Source organism: Herpailurus yagouaroundi, unplaced genomic scaffold, assembly GCF_014898765.1.
Source record: "Herpailurus yagouaroundi ecotype Mexico unplaced genomic scaffold, PumYag 142, whole genome shotgun sequence".
Classification (NCBI taxonomy): Eukaryota; Metazoa; Chordata; class Mammalia; order Carnivora; family Felidae; genus Herpailurus; species Herpailurus yagouaroundi.
In genome coordinates, this window is record NW_024412397.1 from 58,248,486 (window position 1) to 58,271,609 (window position 23,124).

Below are 23,124 nucleotides of genomic sequence, written 5' to 3' on the forward strand. Positions count from 1 at the left end.
CATCCGCGCACCGCCGCCCCCGGCGCTGGGCTCGTGGCTGGCGGCGGAGAGGGGGCGGGCAGGACGCACGCGCCCACCGCCACGGCCGCGGCCGGCGGCTCAGGTCCCGAGCAGGGGAAGCGGAGCGGCGGCGGGTGCAGGCGCCGGAACGGAGGGCGGATTTTGGCTCCGCGGGCGCGCCCTCCGCTCCCTCTCGCAGCCGCGCTGGACGCCGAGTGGGGCAGGCGGCGGCGGCGGCGGAGGACCCAGGACCCCGACCCCCGGAGCTGCTAGAGTTCGGACTTCTGCAACTGTTGGCACTTCGGGGCTCCGGCTCTGTTTTTGGCTGTTTACCTTTCTCTTCTGGCTGCCTGGAAACCCAAGCTCCCGTCCGCCCTCCTCCCTCGCGCGCCCACCCAGCGCCGCCTGGGAGCGGCCCGGCGCACACTCGGCAACATGAGGAGACTTGGGACTTGCCTGGCGACTTTGGCCGGACTTTTGCTAACTGCGGCAGGGGAGACATTTTCAGGTAAGCGGGACCGTTTGTGCCGCCGCCGGGGACGCGCGGGCCGGAGCGGGGGCCTGGGACGCCGGCAGCTCCCGGCGGGGAGAGCCCGAGGCGGGCGGCGGGTCCGGGTTGGGGGCGCGGTGGGCAGACACAGCTGCTGCCCGTTAGCCGGCGCTGGGCGAGGGGCCGGCGGGGATCGCAGGCATCGGCGATTCGGACGGCCGGAGAGAGCGTGCCCCGAGCACTAGCCTCGAAGCGGGGACCCCCTCCTCGCCCTCACCCCTCCGGGGCCTGGGCTCGTGCTCTGGCGAACCGCTGCCACTGCGAGTCCTTGGCCGGCTCGTAAAAGAACAGCAGAAAACTTTGCTTGAAGTTCGGCGCTGCAGCCCGGGGCCGCCGGGCGTGGGCGCTGCGCGATCCCTACGACCCGGAGCAGCGGCCGGGCCTGATTGCCGGTCCCCGGCTGCGCCCGTGGCGATGGTCCAGACCCGGTAGCAGCTCCGGTGGTGGCGACCGCCCGGCGCCCTGCGGTCCCTGCTGCCGCCCCCCAAGTCCCTCTCGGCCGGTGACCCCTGGCTCATCCAGACGGTTGCGCAGCAGCCCCGGAGAGCCTAGGCGGGCGTTCGTCGTCGGTCCCAGCGGGAGGACCCGGCAGCCCGGGAGGGAGAGGCCAGGATCCCAGGCCCCGGGCCAACGCGGCCTTGCGCCCTCAGGGCCCCATCTACCCGCCTTCGGCCCCCAGCGGAGCGCCGAGGCCAATGGCAACTTGTTAACCCAGCCGCGCCGCCGAGGGTCCCAGGTGGGAAGGAAAGGGACTGTGCGTGCAAGTGTGTATGAGTGTGCGCGCGCGTGGGTCTCCTAGCGCGGCCGGGGGCGTGCCGAGCCGGGAGGGGCCCCTCGCCGAGAGGACCTGTAGACTCCAGGCGTGTGTGTGTGTGTGTGGGGGGGGGTGGTCAGGCGTGGGGCCCACGCCTATCTCTAGGTTGCCATCAATACCTGGAGCACACACGTGGGTGGATGGGCCAGACTCGTGCACATTTGCACACTTTCTCATGTGTATTAGTTTCATTAAGGTCCACGTACAATGGTGGCGCTGGGCTTCTTGTTTTTAGTTAAATAAAAACCCCGCTATTTGAGCGTAAACTTGGGTTGCATAATAGGTTTGTATCATTATTAGGGAGGAATGAATAAGTTGGACCTTTTAAAAGAATTTTTGGTGAAGGAGCTTTTCACTGACAGTAAAACGCGTATTCTAACCATCGGAGAGGTTTGGCTGTCTAGTCTGTGGAAACGTACAGTTTTACTTTTTTTGGAGTCCTGGGTTCACAGAGGCACAGATGCCTGTGTCCCGTGTGTTGCTGAGCTACAGGACCCTTGACCACAGTTGGCCGGAGAGATGAGAATGAGATCGTGGTTGGCAGATTGCTCTGTGCTGTGAAATCCAAACTGTCAACTTCAATAAAGAAGTACCCTTTCCCTAAGTTTAATATATCCTTAACTGTCCAGTAATTGCACGTGCTCCAGAGGGCTTAAAATGATACACTGCTGTCTGATATAAAATTGATGCAGATTTTGGCCTTATTAGCAAATTATGGAGTTAGACTCACCAGTTTTAGAGCCTTGTAACTCATTAGTGTTAGAAGCCAAATATGAGGGCCTTAGTGATGGTTTTCTCCTTATTAAGATTCATAAGTCCCTGCCTGGGATTTGTTAAAAGTTAAGCCTGTCGAATAGCGTTTGGGTGGATTTTTAAGTTGTGTGCAAGGGGATGGAAACAAATATTTATGTAGCTTATTTGAAGCATCACTCATTCATCATTAAAAAAGGACTTCAGCATTAGATAGTACTGGCCTGTGTCCTTGTTAAGGCTGATTTAAACTGTCAAACCCCAAGAAACTTTGACTAAAATTTAGCCATATTTTTTTTTTCAGAGGAAATAATATCATTCTGTTTGTGGGTGTGCTTACCTTTTGTTTGGAAAGCCAGAGTTATTCTAGTGTGTTAGTGGCTAAAGGGGAAAGGAAGGGCAATATCCAAGAGACTGCTTGGAAATGTTGAAATTCTAAATATTTGAAGTTGGTAAATTTTGTGTGTGTGGTGATCAGGTATGTTGCCATGCATTATGGTTTTTTCTCTCCACTTTGCATTTTAGGTGGTATAGGCATTAGGCACTTAATGCTTTGGAAAAGTGAGTTTCTTTGTGTATGCTGGGAAAGTTATGAGCGACAGTGATGCTTATTTCTTTTTAGGATTGTTCTGGAAATTGTAATAATTGGCTGCTTTTTTCCCCTGACACACCTTATGTGATAATCAGTTTTAGAGGTAGAGGAGATAGATTGTAAGCTCCTTGAAGGCAAAGTCAGTATTTTTTTTCCTTCTTGGTTCCCCATAAAACCCTTAACATGAAGCCTTAGATCTAACAGGCAATCACAATTTTTAGACTAGAACACTAACGTCAACGCTGACCATTTGCAAACAGTCGCTTTGTATCTGAATTAACTGACACAGAAGGGAGGGAGAGGAATGATTGTAGGAAGTTAGACTTGACTGACATTTCTCTGCCTTTGAAATGAGTATTTTCCAGAAGGGGTTCTCCTTAGCTCACCCAATGGCTTAAATGACGAGATTTTGTGTGAATGGTGGCGGGTTTTTTGTGTGACTAAGATTTATACACACGGGACGTTGCTCTTCCCTTTCTGCAGTGCTCATAATCTCGTGTCCTCTTCAGGAAGGACTGGAATTTATATATTTATTAATTAATCATTTCTAGAGGCGGACTATAGGGAATTTGGAGTCCAGAGATCAGAAATAGAATGCTAAACTTACTGGAAGAAAAAAAGAATTCAGTGTGTCGTTCATGTGGGCTTTATGTACTATAAACATGCCATTTAAAAAATGGTTTTCCATCTTTACAATTTCTAATTTGTTAATATTCTTGGAATTTCTAATGCCAGTATTCTTGTTGGAGGCTCACTTTCCTGCCTTCTAGGCTTTTAATGGTCATTAAAAATAACTTGTTGGGGCGCCTGGGTGGCTCAGTTGGTTAAGCGTCGGACTTCGGCCTGGGTCATGATCTCACAGTTTGTGAGATCGAGCCCCGCGTCAGGCTCTGTGCTGACAGCTTGGAGCCTGGAGCCTGCTTTGGATTCTGTGTCTCTCTCTCTGTCTCTGCACCTCCCAGCTCATGCTCGCACTCTGTCTCTGTCAAAAATAAATAAACTTAAAAAAAAAAAAAAAAAACTATTGTAAAAAGGAACACAAGTCAGCCTCAAGAAAGTTAAGTCATTTTACTTTTGTTTGAAATTCTCCTTTTTCATGTGAGAAGCCAAATAGCTGGCAGGTCATTCTTCTTTGACCCAATTTCTTAAAAGCCGAATTGTAATATATTTAATACAACAGAGTATTTAGTTTTACATTATAATGGGGCTGGTGTGTTAAGTTCTCTTAAAACTCTGGTTTGCAGAGATAGAAATACAAGCAGATCTGGCCCTTTGTTTCTACCACAGTATTTGGAATAAATTAAACCTTACCATATCCTTGTGAATTTGGGACTCTTGTGGAAAAGTTTATTTTAAAAATACTCTTTAAAGGCTATTTGTGGGAAAAACAGCCAACATCTGAATAAAAAGTCTATAGTTTAGTCGGCAGTCCTGTACCAATGTTTCATTTCTTAGTTTTGGACTTTGGTGAGGGTTATGCCAGATGTAAACATTAGGAGAGGCAGGTGAAGCGTTGTACTTGGAAGCTGTACTATTTTTTGCAGCTTTCTTGTAAGTCTAAGCTTATTTTAAAATACAAAATATTAAGGTACACTTTATAAAGAGTGGGAATAGATTTGTTGAGCATTGTGACTTATTTTTCTTTTTCAGGTAACTATAGTCATGACACTTTATATTTTTATGGTGCTTTAACTAGATTGATAATTCATGTGATGGAAATACTTCAAATTTAGATCAGTGAGCATGAAAGAAATATGCGTAGAAAATTACTAAAACATTTTTAGTGTTATGTGTATGTAAAGAAGTATTTATTGCTTGAGCGTAATAAATTGTGCCGATCTGGAAAATTACAGGTTTTAGTCTTTCATGTTTCCAACGGGTTATTATACAGTTTTTCAGAAGTGAAGTTACTTACATATCATGATGTATGGGTAAGTATGTATATAACTTGAGTAATAATGAAAGTTCTGAAAGAACTTTCCTTAATGGACAAATAATCCAATTTGTGTCTTCAGATTATATAAACACTGGATGAAAGAAGCAAAGCCTTTACTTTTGGCAAAAGTTGGTTTTAGAATTTAAATATTTCTGTGGCAATTCTGTAAAAGTTGATGGCTTATTCAAATTTTTCCACGATGGTTCCATAACAATTTTAGTAACATTCCAAGAACCGATAGGTTGTATGTGTCTGTTTTGGTAGAGGAATCGTGTTTTGGATTAAGTATTGTTTCCTTTCAGTTTTCATTTCAGGTTTTATCAAGTTTTCTAGAATGAGCATGTATTATCTGAATCTCCTAAGACTTAGCTTTCAGGAGGGGTCAGGCACGTTGATAAGTAGTTACATATTTGTTCAGCAGTATAACATTTTTCTTGAGGGTGGTGTCTACCATCCCAGGCTTTTTAGTTTAATCTTGAGCTTCTTGGCTTTGAAGACCCGACTTTCCCACCAACTTTCTTACAGTTTCGTCTCTCAGTTGCTTATCATCTCCACGAACGTAACACATTAATAAGCTCATTTTGTAAGTGAGCAACGGTTTCGTTACTAACGTGTTTCAGACTCAGTAGTGAAACATTTAAAAAGATCCAAAATAATAGAAGCCTCCCATCATAAGAGGGTGCAGCTTCTCGGGTTCCTAAAATCTTGCTGTGGTTTCCAGTGTAGTGGCCAGAAAGCCCGAGCTTCTTCTGTGGCTCTGAAAAACCCAACAGAGAAAAGTAAGTAGGGGCTGGTGTTGGGCGGGGAGCAGGAAAGCGTTAGTCACCAACCTTGGGAGTCTGTAGTGCCCCCACACTTGGGTAGAAGTGTGTTAGAGACAAATGAAAGAAGAAAACAGGCGTGAGAAGAAGAGTGTTGTGTGCTCAGACATCAGTGACATTAGTTCTGGAGGTCCTAGCAGAGGAGGGTCGCTGCCCTTACACCCTCCTTGCTCTTAAGGATGGAACCTGTGGAAAGGAAAGGAAAGGAAAGGAAAGGTAATCAAAAGAGTGACAGGTAGGTCGTTCTTACATCCTGCACCTCAGCAGCTTTAGGTGGCCTTGGGGAGGGCCTGGGGGTATTGAGCCAAGTGTTGATGGCAAGCCGAGTTTAAATCTGCACTTCTTAAAACTTGGTGTGCCCCAGGAGCACCTGCAGTGGCCCTTCCCAGTGTTAATTTCTAGGGCTGAGCTATGGCGATTGTAAGGTGGAAGGTTCATGGAGGGTCTCACAGCGTCTCACCACGTAATCCTGGTTTGTGGCCACGTTTTGGGACATGTTGCTCTAAAAAAGCAGTTCTTAAAGTGCTGTCCTTGGACCAGCAGCGTGAGAGCATCCCTTTGGAACTTGTGAAACATGCCCGACTCTTGGCCGCACCCAGACCTGCTGAATCTGAAACTGGAGGAGGGTTTCAGGCTGCTGTCTGTGTTGCAGGAAGCCCTTGAGAGCGTTCAGATGCTTGTAAGAACTACTTTTCCCGAAGAGCCAGGATCCTCCTTTTGCAATGTCAGCCTACCTTGACAAGAGTTGAAAGAGAACCATGGGTAAAAATAGAAGTCACGTTCATGCACTTATTGGCCTCCTGATGAACACAGCCAAAATTATGAACAGGCTGACGTGACTGCGCTATGATTTTCAGCCTCTTAGGTGAAACCGCCAGTGTGACATTTCAAATGATAGTCTTATCAGGGGAAGATCTTGGAGCCAGCTGGTTGTTAAAACTTAAATGAAAAAGTTTTCTGTAATTTTACTTACCCCAACATAAAGTTTTAATTAAAACTTGTGGTAATGATTAGCCACTGGAAATTTTTCTGGGTGGATATTGTGTATAGAAGGTATTTGTTGGTTTGTTGTAATAAGTGCACAGCCCAGTGTGTCTGTAAAATAATGCCTTTCGTTCAAGTAAATATTGAGCACTTCCTGTTTGTAAAGCCCCTTGACAGGGGAGCATTGGGAGGGGTGGTAGTGGGCAAAGATAAGAAACATACAGTTTTGATGCTTTGTCCATTTATGAGAAGTTTCCAAACTCACTGAAATAGAATAGAAACAGTTCTGTCTTTGGAGAGCACTGGAAATTAATGTACGTGAAATCTGGAGTTTCAATGTGGAAATCAAAAGAAACTGTGCCTTTGGAAATGAACTCAACTTCCAGATAGAAAAAGGGTTATTACCCTTCTCTTCAGGGTACCGCCAGTGCACATCCGAAAATAGAGCTGATTTCTGTTTTCCGCAAAAGACAGACATCGCCGTCTCTGTCATTTAACACCCCAGGTAACTAAAAGCGCTCGGCATGTTACTTAACAGATTCATCTTGACAATGTTGTCACCAGACTTTCCGAGAATCAAGGTGCCGAGTGCTCCCCACAAGGCGGGCTGGCCTCCTGCTTCCTGCTCCTCCTGCTTGTGATCCGGAGCTGATCACTAGGTGTAGCTACATCCTTAGACCCACCTGCCTGAGCCGGGAGAGGCCCAGCCTTACCCACCTGAGGCTTCCTGCTCTCATTTACTTACAGCTGAAGGAAGGATGCTGTTTAGTGCACCTTCCTCTGCCTGTCCGCGCGTCTTACTCTTTTCTGTAAGCTTAAACTCTTTCTCGGAAGTTTTGGTTCCAGTAGTTGTAATCTTTAGTTTGTTGTGGTGCAGCCCTGACCCAAAGGCAACTTTAAACTGGTCTGTGATCCTCCTTCTCGTTTTTCTCTTTTGCTGTATCGTATGTTGCTGCTATTCTATATATAGCAGCGGGGCTAGAAGAAGTAGTGTATGTCTGCCAAGTAAGAGTTCGTCTTCACCTGTGGCTGTGCTCCATCAGGCCTTTGAGCAGTAGCCCAGAAAGAGGCAGTGGGGGTGTAGAGCCAGGGGCAGGTGTGTATCATCGGTGGGAAGTGGCTGTGGGCTGTTGCTTACTTAGCCTGCGAGAGATTACTTCTGTGGCATTGCGGTTTAGGTTTATAGTTGGGGAAGTCCTTACAGTTTGCACTGGAAATCTGATCCAGTTAATTTTCCTGTTTACAACGCGGAAGACTAATGAGTCATTAAACACTTTTTATATGAAGCTCAAGTGTTGGAAGCAAGGGGAAGGCGGAGGATAGGATGGAAGGCAGGGTCACTCACTTTATATCTGGGGCTGATGGGGCGGGGGGGCCGTGACCTCGAAGGCCAGAGAGCAGTGATTGCAGCATGTGAGGGAGAAGATGAATGAGAGCAGAGTTGTCAGGGACTTGTCAGAACAGATGAGTTTTTGGCATCTCCCTTGGAGGAAAAGGCCACCGTTTAACAGAGTGATTTATTTCAAAATGCAACAGCCTAAGCAGAAGCAAAGCATTTACTTTTTTATGGGCGGCAAAGCATAAAAGCTTATAGAGCATCAGTTTATTTTCAGATGGGTGAATATTCATTTTGATCTCTTTCCTAGTCAATATGCAGAAAGCAGATTTATTGCACTGAAGGAGGAGAATGTGTTTTAGTTTGCATCACCGTGGAAGGCAGAGACCCCATTCCTTCTCCCCAGCTTCTAGCTGTGGAATCCAAGCAGGTTCACAGGAAGGCTGCTGACAGCAGGTGACAGGGAATTGGACCACACCCAATTGGCAGTCGGTGTTCCATGGATCCTATTAGATCTCTTTTCTCAGTTGGAGTGTCTTGAGCTACTTTAAATCATGTCCCAACCACATGCTTGAGATGAACTCATTGTACATTCTCTGGATACAAAATTATAAAGTAGCCTAAAGCATTACCTTTAAAATAAATTATACTGATAATATATAAAATAAAAATCAAATCACTGAGCAATGTTTAGCATGTATTAATGTGTATCAATCACTTAATATATTTGTGGAATGAATATGGAAATGAATTAAATTCTCTTGGGGAAGAAAAATATAAAATGACTTATACTTACTATGTGTTTTTTTTTTTTTTTTCCTATCAAGTTTAGCTTTTTTGAGCATCTGGCATAACTTTAATAATAGGCCCAGGCTATGGATTTCGTGTTTGGTACCCTTAGCAATTTATAGGCATGTAGATAGTATTTAGTTGCTAGGTTTAGAGGAGAAAGTGTTACTTTTTGTTACCTGAATATATGAAAGTTAAGCTGTAATTTTACCATGTATAATATAAATGTATTAATCAGGTACTGTTCTTCAGCAGAAGTTTGCTAAAAATGGAATTTATCATATGGTAGGTTTATCGTGACTCTAGGAGGATTTGATTTTAGTCACTGGTAAATTAAAAGAACCGTGGTCTCGCCAGTAAGAAGGTTCCATAACAGGGTGTCATGTATATTATCTCTGCTGGTTTTATTTCTGGTACCCAATGAAATTAATTATACTTAGAGCCCACTTTCGCACATTAACATCCAGCTCATCTTCAGTAGAGTCGGCATGCTCTGGTTCCTTTTTCATTCGGTATGGTATACACTCAGGTGATGAAACTTCATAAAACGAGGTCACCTTGACAACAGTCTCATAAACTGTGTTCTCTGCTTCCTTGACTTTTGAAATCTAGACCACTGAATATGGTGTGAGATCTCCATAATTATCCACTGGCATTATGGCCTGTGTGTGTGTTATGGGAGTTCTTGCCCTATTTTCTCAGTCAGTTACCATTTTCGTCCTATTTGCCTGGGTTTTCAGGGAGCCCCTCCTTGTCTTCCAGCAGGGGGTCACTGTGCAAGCATGTCCTGTGTTGCTGACCCTCAGAAGGTTTGGAGTGGGGGGGGGTGTGGGGGGCCTGCCTGGCTGTGGAGGGCCTTTGACAGCTGGAGGATGTTGAGGCTTTGACGTCAGCTATGGGTTCTTGGGATTTGGAAAGAAGGGCAGTTCTCCCTCCCCGCCGGCCCGGCAGATCAGGTGTTCCTGATTTTGGAACAAGGCTTCTGAATTGCCTTGTGGCCTTGGGTATGCTGTTGAATTTTTCTGAGTCTTAGTTTTCTTTCTGGAAAAGTACCTTGCAGGATTATCATAAAGACTAACCAATGCCATGACATTAGGAGGGCTCTTGAGGTGACAGGGTTGTGTCTGTTTAGTCATGAGGAAGAGAGGAGATTGGTCAGTTCTGCACCGTCCATGTCCATTGTGGGTTTAACCATGTGAACCCACTGTTCTTGTAAGTCAGAAACGGTCGACTATTGACAGTTTCATATAGTTCAAACCAATAGGTTCCCTTTCTGGGTCCAAGGGGTTGATAGTGGTCATACCTGGAAGCTGTAAAAGTGACATGTATGTCAGTGTGGTTATACACATATATACGTTATAAATACGTGGCCAATATTGTGTTTTAAAAGGAAAAAAATAGCTGAAAGTAGCAAAGTGATCACCTCGAATTGGAACCATGCAAAGCCAACACTACTCAATAGCATGGAAGGTGGTACTCCACCTGTGTTCAAGTCACATGAGGCTCCTAGACTCATATTCCTGGCCCCACAGACCCACTGAGTCAGAATCTGTGGAACGGGGCCACAGAAACTGGTGGAGAAACATCTCAGGTAATCTTGATGCTTGTAAAAGTCGAAAGACTACTAGTAAGAAAATAGCAGTGGCTCACAGACCATGCCCTTGGGAGAACTTCTCACATCTTCTCCAGTTAGTGTTAAGAAATCATCTAAAGATCATCACATGGATTTTTAGACCAAATTATCAATTGACTGAAGAGTATTTCTTTTATGAAGCAGAGGCTTTCTGGTATCAGAAGAAAACATGAATTATGAAACAAGGCATTTTATAGAAACTTGGCTGTTTTGTACCCTTCTTTCAACTTGGTGACCTCTAGTAAATGTGCTGTCAGTCTGGAATTTTTAGGATATAATAAAAGAATAAAGACATTTCAGGGTAATCAGAACACAGTGACTTTACATCTTCAGGTTTGCAGCTCTGAGCCACATTTTGAGATGACTCACTCATAGAAGAGAATGAGACAAGATGGCATTGGGAATAATATTTTCCAGCACTTATTCCTTTATATCATGTTCATTGAAACATGGACACTGTAGAATAATTCGTCTTAGGGACCCCATAAGGGGGCCAAAAGCTTGGCATTTTGATTGTAGTAGTTCCTAAAAGACTCACAAACCTCAAAATGGGAATACCAGTCTGCTAAAGGCACTTGAAATTTCTACCAGCTCATCATTTTGACCAAGGAAGAAAGGTGCTTGTTGAAATGTCATGTCTGGGAGAGGTGGCTCATTAAGTCATCTTAATATGACATCCCCAACTAGCTGTCACCTTGATAAGTTGACATCCTTAGATGTCAGATTTCTTACTCGTTAAATGAAGACATTCGATTCAAGGATCTATAAGGTTTCTCCAATCACTTAGACTATGAGGATTGTCATCTTAGTTCACATTAATTTGTCAGATAGCATGGTGTTAAAAGAGTGAGACCTGGATCAATAGGGTATTTTTGGTAGATGAGGATGGGAGAAATGTCTAGAACATTGGGTCCAATCTAAAAGAGTACCTGATACAGCATGAAGTTGCTTGTTAGAAGGAAGTTGGAGGAATGTCTGAATGATTTTAGATGCTTCCCACATTCGCTGTAGCTGCCTCTGCACAAATGAAGCTCATTCTTTTCCTCCATGCAGAGAATGTATTTGCCATTCATAGGTGCCACCAAAGGCTTTGCTGCAACCAGACTGAAGTCTGTGATTTTCTGCTTAAATTGTGGCAACAGAGATAAGCCTCATTTCGGGGACTTGGAATTGATAGTAATAAGTGATAGTCGTGTATTGAGCACTAATTATGTGCTAGGTACCGTGCCGAGAGAATATGATATTTTCAAACCCATTGCTGCACAGTAGCTAATAAAAGCTTGGCTGAGAGCAGGGATGAGAGCTTTGGGAGGTAAAGCCGTCTCCGTTTCTAACAGAGCGGGTCATCTGGGCATAGTGTATGTGCACCATACATCCTCCCTCCCCATACACACAGGTGCAGAGTGGCCTTTTCCTGATTTACGCTTTGATTTGATGCTATCCATCTGTAGCGAGGTGTGCTCTATGCATAAGTGTTTCTGATGGAGTGTCGTTTCAACATGTTCTGATGTTTCAGGACATGCTGTGGAATCTTTATAATGGCCTTTTGGGGAGATTTCCTCCTGGGTCTTAGTTCCAGGAAAAGGTGTGACTCTTCTGTGCACTTAGTTTCTTCTTGTGGACATAGAATTGTATAACCCATCAAGTTTTCCTCTTTATGTTGGCTGTTAGAAAGCCAGATTCAAATGTGTGTTCTGTGATGGCAAGGACATTTTTGAACGGGAAAACCTCAGTTAAAGCTGGCCTTCATCGGGGCGCCTGGGTGGCTCGGTTGGTTGAGCGTCCGACTTCGGCTCGGGTCATGATCTCACGGTCCGTGGGTTCGAGCCCCGCATCGGGCTCTGTGCTGACAGCTCGGGGCCTGGAGCCTGTTTCGGATTCTGTGTCTCCCTCTCTCTCTGCCCCTCCCCTGTTCATGCTCTGTCTCTCTCTGTCTCAAAAGTAAATAAACGTTAAAAAAAAAAAAAGAAAGCCGGACTTCATCAAACGGGGAATTTGTTGGCCCTCGTGACAGAGAAGGCTGTGTGAAGGCTCAACACAGCCGTTGGGGTTCTGAGCCTTCTTCTGTAAACATCTTTCCTCTTTATGTGGTGTTTCTAAGGGGTTATAGGCTGAATCCTCCAGCTTTAAGCCTAGTGGGAAGAGAGATTCTGTACCCTCAAAGTACAGACCACTTCCGCTAGCGGGCTCACTGAGTCAGCTCATATCACCTGTTTCCACTTTAACCTCATGCTCTGTTTGACCTGCCCACTGGACCAGGCATGTGGCCAACTCACATGGACCACATAGACCAAGAGTGAGGAAATGGAAGTTTCTCCATGGAGAAATGGGTTCTGTGACCAGTTGAAGAGAGTGGATGCTGGGTGGGCAAAAAGCGGTAAAATGCCCAGAGTGACATTCTGTGCAACAGAACCTTGTATCCGATTTCTTTTTCTGACCTGATACTTAATCTCCTGTTCACTTTTCTCACTTCATTCTAATGTATCTTGCTGTATTTTATGTGCCATTATAAATGCACTAAGTCTTTGGAACTAAGTGATGGTAACAAAGTAAATGAGTTCCAAATCTTAACATCAGGGTCAGTTCAAATGCAACTTTGGTGTGTGTGCATTTCTTTTACTTCCTAGTGACACCATAGAACACATTCAAAGCTCACTCACTGAAGAACACAGGTAGGAAGATGGTAGGGGTGGTTATTATAGCCCAGTGTAGTACTTCTCCAACTTATTTTTTAAAGCATCAGAATATTTCCATTAAGCAAAATTTTACATAGGTGGAAAAGCATAACAATATTTTGGTTACACAAAATTTTATATGAGAAGATTAAAACAAAAGATTCCCCAACTTGGGAAGCAAGGTATAAAGGGTGGTTATTGCTGTGTAACAAAGCTCTCCAAAACTTGGTAGCTTAAAGCAACAAGTTTTCTGGTTTTTTTTTTTTTTCTGTTTTTTATGTTTTATGGGGGGAAAGTCTGGTGAACTAAACTGGGATTGGTATACTTTATGTAAATGTCTTTACTTAGGTGACCTTGGCTGGGCTCTCTTGCTGTTTTGGGGTTGGTTGACTATAGGCTGCTGTAGGGTAGCCTTGGCTGAAGCAACTGCCCTCTCCTCCTTTATTTTCCAGCACGCAGTTTCCAAAGAGAGTGGAAATGTGCCAAGGCCTTTTGGCTTATGGTTGGGAAGGGCACGTTGTCCGTTTTACCTTGTTCTTCTGGTCAAAGCCAGGCCAGCCTAGAGCAAGGGTAGGGAAATAGACCTCAATCGTTGGTGTACGGGCTGCAGGACCACATTGTAAATAGGGTGGATACAAGGAGAGGTGGAGAATTAGGCCCCACATAGGGTCTGCCAGGCCCCAGTGCCTGTGCTTTGAGATGCCTCTGCTTTGTAGAGCATAGTTGGGAAATCACTGGCAGCATGAGAAAAAAGGAATTTAAGACTGAAAGATCTGTATTCAGGGTCCACCCTGACACTGTCATCTGAAAGGGAAGCTGTTTAATCCCAGTGAACTCAGTCCCTTGTCTGTAATTAGGGTCATTCAGTGGCATTCTGATTCATAGGTTTGCCTCTAAGATCAAATATGATAATGGGCTGTATAAAAAGAAACTTTTACAAACTGTTGTACCTCGGGGTATTCTGAAGGTGATCATAGACCTATTAAGCCTGAGTTCTCATCCTGGCTGTGTCATTTATCAGTTGTGAAAGTCACAGTGCCTCTCGGAGCCAGTTTCTTTATCTGTAAAGAGGGGATGACATCTGCCTCCTTGGTCATCCTTTGGAAAACATAGTGCCTGGTCTGTAAAGAGCTGTTGTCATTGTCCTTAGAGCCCTAGGACCACAGAATAACCTTCAGTCATTGTCTTGTGTGTTTCCTTTCTGTCTGCAAACCCCAAAGGGTGTGGTTCCCCCAGCTCCAGGTTTTCTTCCATTTGTAATCCAACTCATAAAGCAGCTATTTCCTCTGGCTTCCCAAGGGCCAGGGCAAAGAAAATAGGAACATTGCATGCCACCTACGTGTGGGTCCTTTACATGTTATTTGCTACCAAAGCAGTCCTCTAAGGTGCAAATGGTGGCACTGTCATACTGCGGTTTACGGAACTGCGGCCCTAACATGTGTTAAGGTGTAGCCCAGACGGTGGATACAGCACTGTGGACCCCAAAGGGCTCCATTCCTCCAGTGCCTCTTAAGACCAAACCTTGTGCTCGTCTCCTCGCCTGCTGGGCCCAAAGCACGTGGCATAATTTCCAAGTGTGCTTCACCTGTTTGGTACAGTTTCTCATTTTGATCTTAAAAACAATTGTGAAGTTGGCTTAGCTTGCAGTGCACTGTGGCTATTTTTCAGCCCTCTGAAATAGTAAATTAGAAGAAAAAGTACTTGGCTCCTAAGTAACTGGAATGAAACCAATTGATTTAGAGACACTATCCATATTTTTCACCAGCAGAGGAGGGCAGAATGTTGTCTTCTCTGGGGTTTCAAATCCTCTGAATTATGTTTTTATAATTTTTTTGTGTTTTGTGGGGAGGAGTGTTAAATCCTTTATAAATCTCTCATCTGTGTGTGTTAGCAGTCTCAGGGGCAAAGTGCCACTAAGGTCAGCGACAATTAATTTTTAGACCTTTCCCTGCAAGTGGAGGTGGGCCGGCCTTTGGAGATTGATGTTAATTACCTTCTGTGGAACAAATTGCATTTTATTTTGAGGTTGGACAAAGACAAAAGAAGCAAGTAGATCCATATTTGAAGGACCTTTTTTTTTTTTAATTCTGAGAGAGACAGAATGTGAGTGCGGCGGGGGCAGAGAGGGAGAGAGAATCCCAAGCAGGCTCTGCACTATCAGCACAGAGCCCAATGAGGGGCTCAAACTCAGGAACCATGAAATCATGACCTGAGCTGAAGTGAGATGCTTAATGGACTGAACCACCCAGGCACCCCAGTATTTGAAAGATTTAAAAGCATCTAATGAGTTGGGTCTTACTGTAGTCACCATGAGAAAGAACTCTTTGGTATATAATATTTTACAATGATTATGTGCATTGCTTAAATCACTTTTTTTTCAACATTGTTAGAGATAATTACACCAAAATAGAGTGACTAAATATTAAAAGAATATTAGCATCCTTCACAGTGATTTCAAAAAGTTCTGGGGGCGCCTGGGTGGCTCAGTCAGTTAAGCATCCAACTTGGGCTCACGGTTCATGGGTTTGAGTCCTGCGTCCAGCTCTTTGCCGACAGCTCAGAGCCTGGAGCCTGCTTCAGGTTCTGTGTCTCCCTCTCTCTCTCTGCCCCTCCCCCACTCATGCTCTGGCCTTTTCTGATTCTCTCATAAATGAATAAACATTAAAAAAATTGTAAAAATATTAAACAATTCTGGATTTAGATTTTCCACCAAAATCATTTGTGAAATGATGATTGTAACAGATGCATATTTATTTCATTTTATTCTTACTTTGGGCAGCTCTCTGAGCAGCTGGAGGTGAAACGAGGTGGTGTGGTCATTGTTAAGGATGAGAGAGATCCTGGGAACGGACCTCGGGGCTCTAATGTTGGCTCCTGCTCTCGTGTGGCATGTGATTTGGGTCTGGTCTTCTAATTGTGACTCAAGTCACAATAGAATAAAATGGATATTAAAATAACTGCTTAGGGGCGCCTGGGTGGCTCAGTCGGTTGAGCATCCGACTTCGGCTCAGGTCATGATCTCACAGTTTGTGGGTTCGAGCCCCGCATCGGGCTCTGTGCTGACAACTCAGAGCCTGGAGCCTGTTTCAGATTCTGTGTCTCCCTCTCTCTCTGACCCTCCCTCGTTCATGCTCTGTCTCTCTCTGTCTCAAAAATAAATAAACAATAAAAAAAACTGCTTAAAGTGCCTACAGAGATTGCGAGGATCCAGTGAAATAATTTAAAAACCTGCTTTCTCACCCGTGAAGTCCTGGCCATGGCCAGCTGCCTTTGCCAGACACACCCTTGTTTGGCTTTGTTTCCGAGTTTCCGCTGGAGTTGGGACGCTGTGTGGGGCTGACCTGTGTTCCTCCCCCTGCCCCTGTGGCCCTCCTGCTAGGCCTGCTTTTGGTGAAACAGAAAAGCTACCAGCCACCAGGTGATTGTTCTCTGTCTCTTTATAAATGGGAAATTGCTATTAAGTTGGCTTTTTGTTTTTTCCTCCTGGGATGCTTTCGGAATGCATATTGTTTTTTCTGTGCTGGACCCAAGGTTATTCTTTCATGCTTCAGTTCTATAGATTAAAATCAAGCACAGGGGTGAAAAATCCTCAAAGACTGGAGGTATTTGCAGGGCGCATTCTTTTCCAAAGAATAACTACGATATATAAATAATTACCTAGGACTAAGAGTGAGAATGAGGCAGGATGAAGTCTTCCTACCATAGCAAGTGGCTGTGCCTTCTGTGCCAGAGGACTGATGGGTGAGCTCCGTGTTGGGGCCCTGGGATGTGCTAGGTACTGAGGATATGAGCATGTCCAAGATGAGGGTTGGCTCACAGGAGCTTACAGGAAAGCTCGAGGGGCACACAGGCAAGTTGAAGGCAGGCCTGGCAAGGGAGCTCACAGCTGAGCGTGCAGAAAGAAGGAAGGACCTTGAGCAAGAGCTCTCCAGTGGTCAGCTCACACGGTCCAGGGTTGCAGGTTTCCAGTGGAAACCAGGCACTGCCCCAGAGGCCTGCGGGCACTATTCAGGGTACTGTTCAGAGGGATGGGAGATGGTACTATTCAGGGTACTATTCAGAGGGATGGGAGAGGGGTGACCTCTAAGTATTGTCTTTAAACGTTTTGAAGTTTTTTTTTCTCTTAGATGGGACACCTCCTAAGCAGGTGTTTTTTTGTTTTTAATTGAAGTGTAATTGACATACAATATTTCATTGGTTTCAGGTGTACAATGTATAGTGCTTTGACATTTATATACATTATGCAGTGATGACCATAATAAGTCTAGTTATTGCCTGCAAATGAGTTTTTGAGGTAGTGGAGATACAGAAGGGGAGAGGCCTGGGAAATTGGAAAGAGGAACAGGCTTCATAGTTGTTGTTTTTTGTTTTTTCTTTGAATTAGAAGATCATGTTGTTGGTGACTTGGCATCTTTCCCTTCAGTCTCCATGCAGTAGATCTTATTTGCTGCTGTATTTAAGGATGAGCTTGTATAGGATGAGAATTTGGGCAGAAGTAGGAAAAGTGTGGGGTGTTGGGGGAAAATTTGGCTTGTTATTCCCATGCCTGATGTCATGGCCCCAGGCTTTCTCTTTTTCTTGTTCCTCGTCCTCCATATTCATCTTGTATAGTAGGTGGGTTTTAAGAGACAGTGGTGAACTAAACAGGTATCCATATCCCACTGGACCATCACTACTCCTACTGTATTAGAATTATCAGAGGACAGGTACTTGGCATCCTACTTCTCCTCTGAAGGGTGTGGGCAGGACAGTGACTATTGACAGAAAGAAATGGTAAGTGAAAGTTTAACCACTACCATGTCTGTGTCAGACATTGGTTGGTGCTCTATGTACTTCATTTCTACTCAGCACAGCAGTACTTAAGGGTAGAAGTATTAGAACAAAAGGAAAAGTAATGCTTATTGACTAAATGTCTAGGCATTATTTTATGTACTTTTTTATAAGTATTACCTAATTTAATACTGATAACCACCTAAATTACCCCCATTTTACAAGCCAGGAAATAAACTCAGAGGCTAAGCAAAGTGCCCGAGCTCAGACAAACTGCAAGGGCAAAGCTGGAGCCTGAACTTGAAGCTGCTAAGCCACAGTGACTGCCAGTTCTTTGTATCAGACACAGTTAGAAGCACTCTGCACACACCATGAACTTGAAATGCTTCTTTTCATGACCCAGGGTTGAAGGATGGATGCTCCAGATGAACAGGGCATTAGGTCCTGAATTGCAGAGTGAACGGACAGAGGAAAATGCCAACTCTTGGGACACTTAGGCTGGCCCCAAGTGGGAGGATGACTCAAAACAGAGTCAACAGATGGGTTTACTCATTATGGAGACTATGTTAAAACATAGCCAACAGAACTGTTAGAGTCAGGAACAAAAGAAGGGATAGGTACTGCTTACTGAGATCTTGGTCTAGAGAAATGGTTTCCTTGAGCCAGGAGCCGATGCTGGTAAGTTCCAGGATCTGTGGGCCACTGACCCTGGGTAGTCTTCTGACTTCACGCTTGTGTCTCCAGTCAAGTGATTTAAAAAAATTGGACAATTCCTTGAAAATTGATAAGTTCACATCTGAAATTTTTCATCATAAAGTTATACAATTGAGAAGGAGGGAATTTAGGCTCTATGGTAAATATTGACATTTTAATAGAAAACAACAATCTTTTAAAGCATCCTTCAGAAACAGCATCAGAATACCAAAGAGATTTGATTCTCTCCATTGTCCATTTAAAAATACATGAACAAGCTTGTATTTAATTGAGAGACATTTTACATGCTTAATTTTTCTTCTTTAACTGCTATTTACATTTTATTTCCCCATAGAATCTTATCCTATTACAACATGTTTAAGCTTGAGAGTCTTTTAGTGATTACTTATCAAACTTCTCTGCAACAAAAATGTGTATAAATTGAGATTTTAATTCTGTCTTTAATTTTATGGGACCATAAAGCAGTAAGTGCTAAATTTTATCTAGTTGAATTGTCACTCTCAAATTATTTGGATACAATTGAATCATGGTTGAAATTTATTGGAATAGTATTTTAGATATCAGCTGGGTTTTAAAAAATAGTTAATGTAGCTGTGGATAGACATTATTTACCATTAAATGGGGTTAAACCTAAATTCTGTTTTCAGTTTTCATTTTTATAAATCTGTGTTGAGAATTCTTTCATATAAATAGGTAGAAAGGACTAGAGAATTGCTCTACCTGTTCCACTTTGAATTCTTTTCAAGTTATATGCCAAGATCCCCATTGAGTTATAGCATTAGAAATTATTTGTAATGACCAGTGTGATTACTTTCATTCTTGGCCATATTCAAAGCAAAAAATTGGAAACCAACTATTCAGTAAGGGATTGTTTTTCCAGTTATGCACCTTCTCCTTTGCTGGTGAGTAATCCAAGCAGACTGCCTAAACCAAGATTTATCACTACCTATTAATTACACCTGTTATTTTTATTTAAAAAATTTTTTTTAACGTTTTATTTATTTTTGAGACAGAGACAGAGCATGAACAGGGGAGGGTCAGAGAGAGGGAGACACAGAATCTGAAACAGGCTCCAGGCTCTGAGCTGTCAGCACAGAGCCCGATGCGGGGCTCGAACTCATGGACCGAGAGATCATGACCTGAGCTGAAGTCGGACGCTGAGCCGACTGAGCCACCCAGGTGCCCCATACCTGTTATTTTTAACCTAAAGCCACCTTGTTTAACCCAGAAATACAGAACTATCCAGAAATGTTGTGAAAATAAAAATTAATATAAATTTTAACGTATTTTAGCCAATGTATGCTTTAAATATACATATACATACATTTACATACCTTATGTACATAGACATACATATATATATATATAAATACACATATACATATATACACACACATTTTTGTCAAACCTTAGAGGTGAAGATTTAGGCTAATCACTAAGTGAAAAATATCTATTATATGATTTGGTTTGCACAGCGGTCCTCATCAAAGCTGTCAGTCACATCAGCTTTACTTTTTATGAGAAAAGGTCTTAGTTTTTAATTTCAAATAAGTGTTAATTTGCATTTTGAGGAAAAATTTAAAAAACAGTAAAAAGAAATATGACAGGTTATTAAAAGCAGTTTAGTCAAGTTTAAAATGATGCAGATTCAATGGAGTTAATTATATTTTATAGTAGGTATGTTGCTTGAACCATGGCAAATCTATTCTGTTTCACATTAACTTACAGGAATGTAATATCATGGGCACCTAAAATTATAAGGTATTACAGAGTGAGGATTATAATGAAGACACCTGCTGGTTTTCTGGTAAATATGTGTGAAGGTCTGTATTGAACTTCGTGTTTGACTTCTGGGAACAATTAAATAAGAATCACGGACATACTTCCAGAAATAACTATATCAGTTTCTAAAGAGCGCAGAATCCAACTTTTCCTATGTCTTTAATAAAAGAAATGCTACTCAAAGTAAATGGGCACAGCAGCAGATTGACCTAGGACATTTTTGTTAGCATGAGATAGAGAATATTAAATATTTTATAAGATGAAAGTTGATTTTCATTGGACACATTACCCATAAATGAATGTTTGATAAAGTGGATTTTAATTATATTACTGTAAAGTGCACACTGAATCTAAAGTAAGCCTCACGTATTTTTAGTTGTGAATTTTGTCCTGTAGAATGTGAACATTTTGGAAAGCAGTGCCATTCTTTTTAAAAGAATCCGTGTCAGTACATCCGTATTTTCAGTTGTTGGATGCTTCTTTTATTTCCAGCTGATGTCATGTTTGAGTGTGAGTGTATATGCTAAAAAAAGAATCATTACATTTAGGTACATTTAAAAGTGATTTTGGAGCATTTAATATTTACCAATGTCATCCTTCTTATAATTTCACCAATTCTTCAGCTGTGAAATGAGTTCTTTACGGTCAAGGGAAGGAAGATGTGTGGTTGTTAACTTGTGTAATATATCTGATTTTATAACATTCCACAAGGGCTAAAATATTCTATCTCTAGTACATTGTTTCGCCCTTAAATGAAATATGGATATGACAGGGAAAGGCACGAAGCCCCACAGTGAGTGTCTGGTGTTTGATTAATCATTAAAGAATGCTTCCTTGAGAGCAATAGCTCACGTTGTATCTTTGATGCCATGGATGTTTTTTATACTCTCGGGGCACGCCTTCCTTTTGTAAGGTGTGAGGTCTTTTGGGAAAGGGCAGACAGGAAAAGAGAACCTATCTGAAGCTAGGATGGAAATTGGTGCCCTTTTCCCTTCCTGTGGCTGCTGGGTGGCTCTGTTGGGACTTTTACACTGACCGTGGAACTGAGTGGGCCCCTATGGCCAGGGGTCTGTAGCCTTTTTCTTTCCAGATAGAGACCTACATTAAAAAAGAAAAAAAGTTAATTTTTTAGAGCAGTTTTAGGTTCCCGGCCAAATTATGAAGAGGAAGATACCAGAGATTTCCCATACGCCCCTACCCCCACACATGCATAGCCTCTCTCATAATCAACATCCCCCACCACTCGGTACATTTGTTACAATCGATGAACCTGTACTGACAGTTTATTATCACTCAAGGTCCATAGTGTATATTAGAGTTCCCTCTTAGTGTTGTACATTCTGTGGGTTGGACAAATGTATAATGACATCTATCCACCATTAGAATGTCATGCAGAGTGTTTTTACTGCCCTAAAAATCCTCTGTGCTCAGCCTGTTTAACTCTCCCTTCTCCCCCAACACGAAAAGGCAGAAAGCAAGCTGGTAAACTCTGCTTTATAATAACTCAGTTCTGGTTTTGAATCAGTCTGTGACTTTGACAAATATCTTGTCTCTCTGCCTCACCTACCCCTTCTGAGGTCGAAACAGGTCATTAGGACTTAAAAATAATTTAGATGTTAGGAATCATTAATAGTGATAAGAAAACTGGGGTGCCTGGGTGGCTCAGTCGGTTAAGCATCCCACTTCGGCTCAGGTCATGATCTCACAGTCCGTAGGTTTGAGCCCTGCATCCGGCTCTGTGCTGACAGCTTAGAGCCTGGAGCCTGCTTCAGATTCTGTGTCTCCCTCTCTTTTTGCCCCTCTCCCGCTCACACTCTGTCTCTCGCACTCTCAAAAATAAATAAACAATAAAAAAATAAAAAAAATAATCCTATGAAAACCAGGCAATGGAATAAACTCCTCATTTGCCCTGAAGGAATCAATGTGACCTGAAAGAATCTTGCAAAAAAACAAAAAACAAAACAAAATAACAACAACAAAAACAAAACACAAGAAAACAAGAAAATTTGTTTCCCGTTATGTAACTAAGTCTTCCAGACGATCGGTACTTTCCAGCTGAATTCTTACCTTGTTTCAGGAAGCAGAATCTGAGGAAACAAGCAGCACAGAGAGTTGTAGAGATGCTTAAAATGGTCTCCAAAGCACTTTATTATTTGAGATTTTCTGTACACTCGGTGTGGTCTTTCTGATGGTTTCTTTAATGGGAAGTGGGTGACAATTATCTTATTACATGGATCTTGAAGCACAGGTTAAATGGTTTCTTCAGGCCCCAGAGAAAGCCAGAGCTCAGGTTCCCCTGTGAGTTCTAAAGCGAGGCAATCTTTTGTAATGTACTACTTAGGAAAATGATGAAGCACATTATTATCCCTTTACTAATATTCAGTGACATTTCTCCTTTAAATTTCTTTCAGACAGTACAACACTAGCACCTTGTGAGCATTTGAGCAATTGTCATACATAAGGATATTTAGAATGTGCTTTGAGTGGGACTGAAAAAGATGGCAAGATGGTGGGTTATCCAAGGTCAACCCACTGGCCTGCAGTTGTGTCCAGAGTGATGGGTCATCTGTAGTAGAGCGTGCACACCTGGAGTGTGGAAAGATGATGCCTTGGGATGCAGAAAACATGGAGCCTTTTAAAAATGTGATAAATCCATACTAAGGAAATAAAAGTGGGCATGCAGAGAATCCCCTGCATGCAGAGATATCTATATTATCTACAGTAGCGAAAAATGGGAAAAACCTGACTATCCAACAAGAGTGAGAGGAGTAAGTCATGGTGTCTTCATGTAATAGAATGCCATACAGCCACCAAGAATGATGACAAAGAGTATTTAAGGACGTCAGATGATCACAATATGGTGACATGGGAGAAAAACGAGTGACAAAAATCATGTGTATAGGAGGATGCCAATTTATTTAATGATTTTTAAATGCTTATTAAAAAAATCTATGGAAATGTGTAAAATACAAGCCAAA

The 23,124-nt window shown here is 43.0% G+C and overlaps 1 protein-coding gene across 8 annotated transcripts in view; it reads left to right on the forward strand.

Annotated features, from left to right (window-relative positions):
- Window positions 1-6: 6 nt before the first annotated feature.
- Window positions 7-23,124, forward strand: part of PTPRM (protein tyrosine phosphatase receptor type M) — an 806,292-nt gene continuing 783,174 nt past the window's right edge. For all 8 annotated transcript variants that reach the window (XM_040479372.1, XM_040479375.1, XM_040479373.1 and 5 more), the window contains exon 1: window positions 7-508. In XM_040479372.1, coding sequence (XP_040335306.1) covers window positions 436-508 — 73 coding nt within the window. In that variant the 5' untranslated portion in view covers window positions 7-435. The remainder of the gene's footprint in view (window positions 509-23,124) is intronic.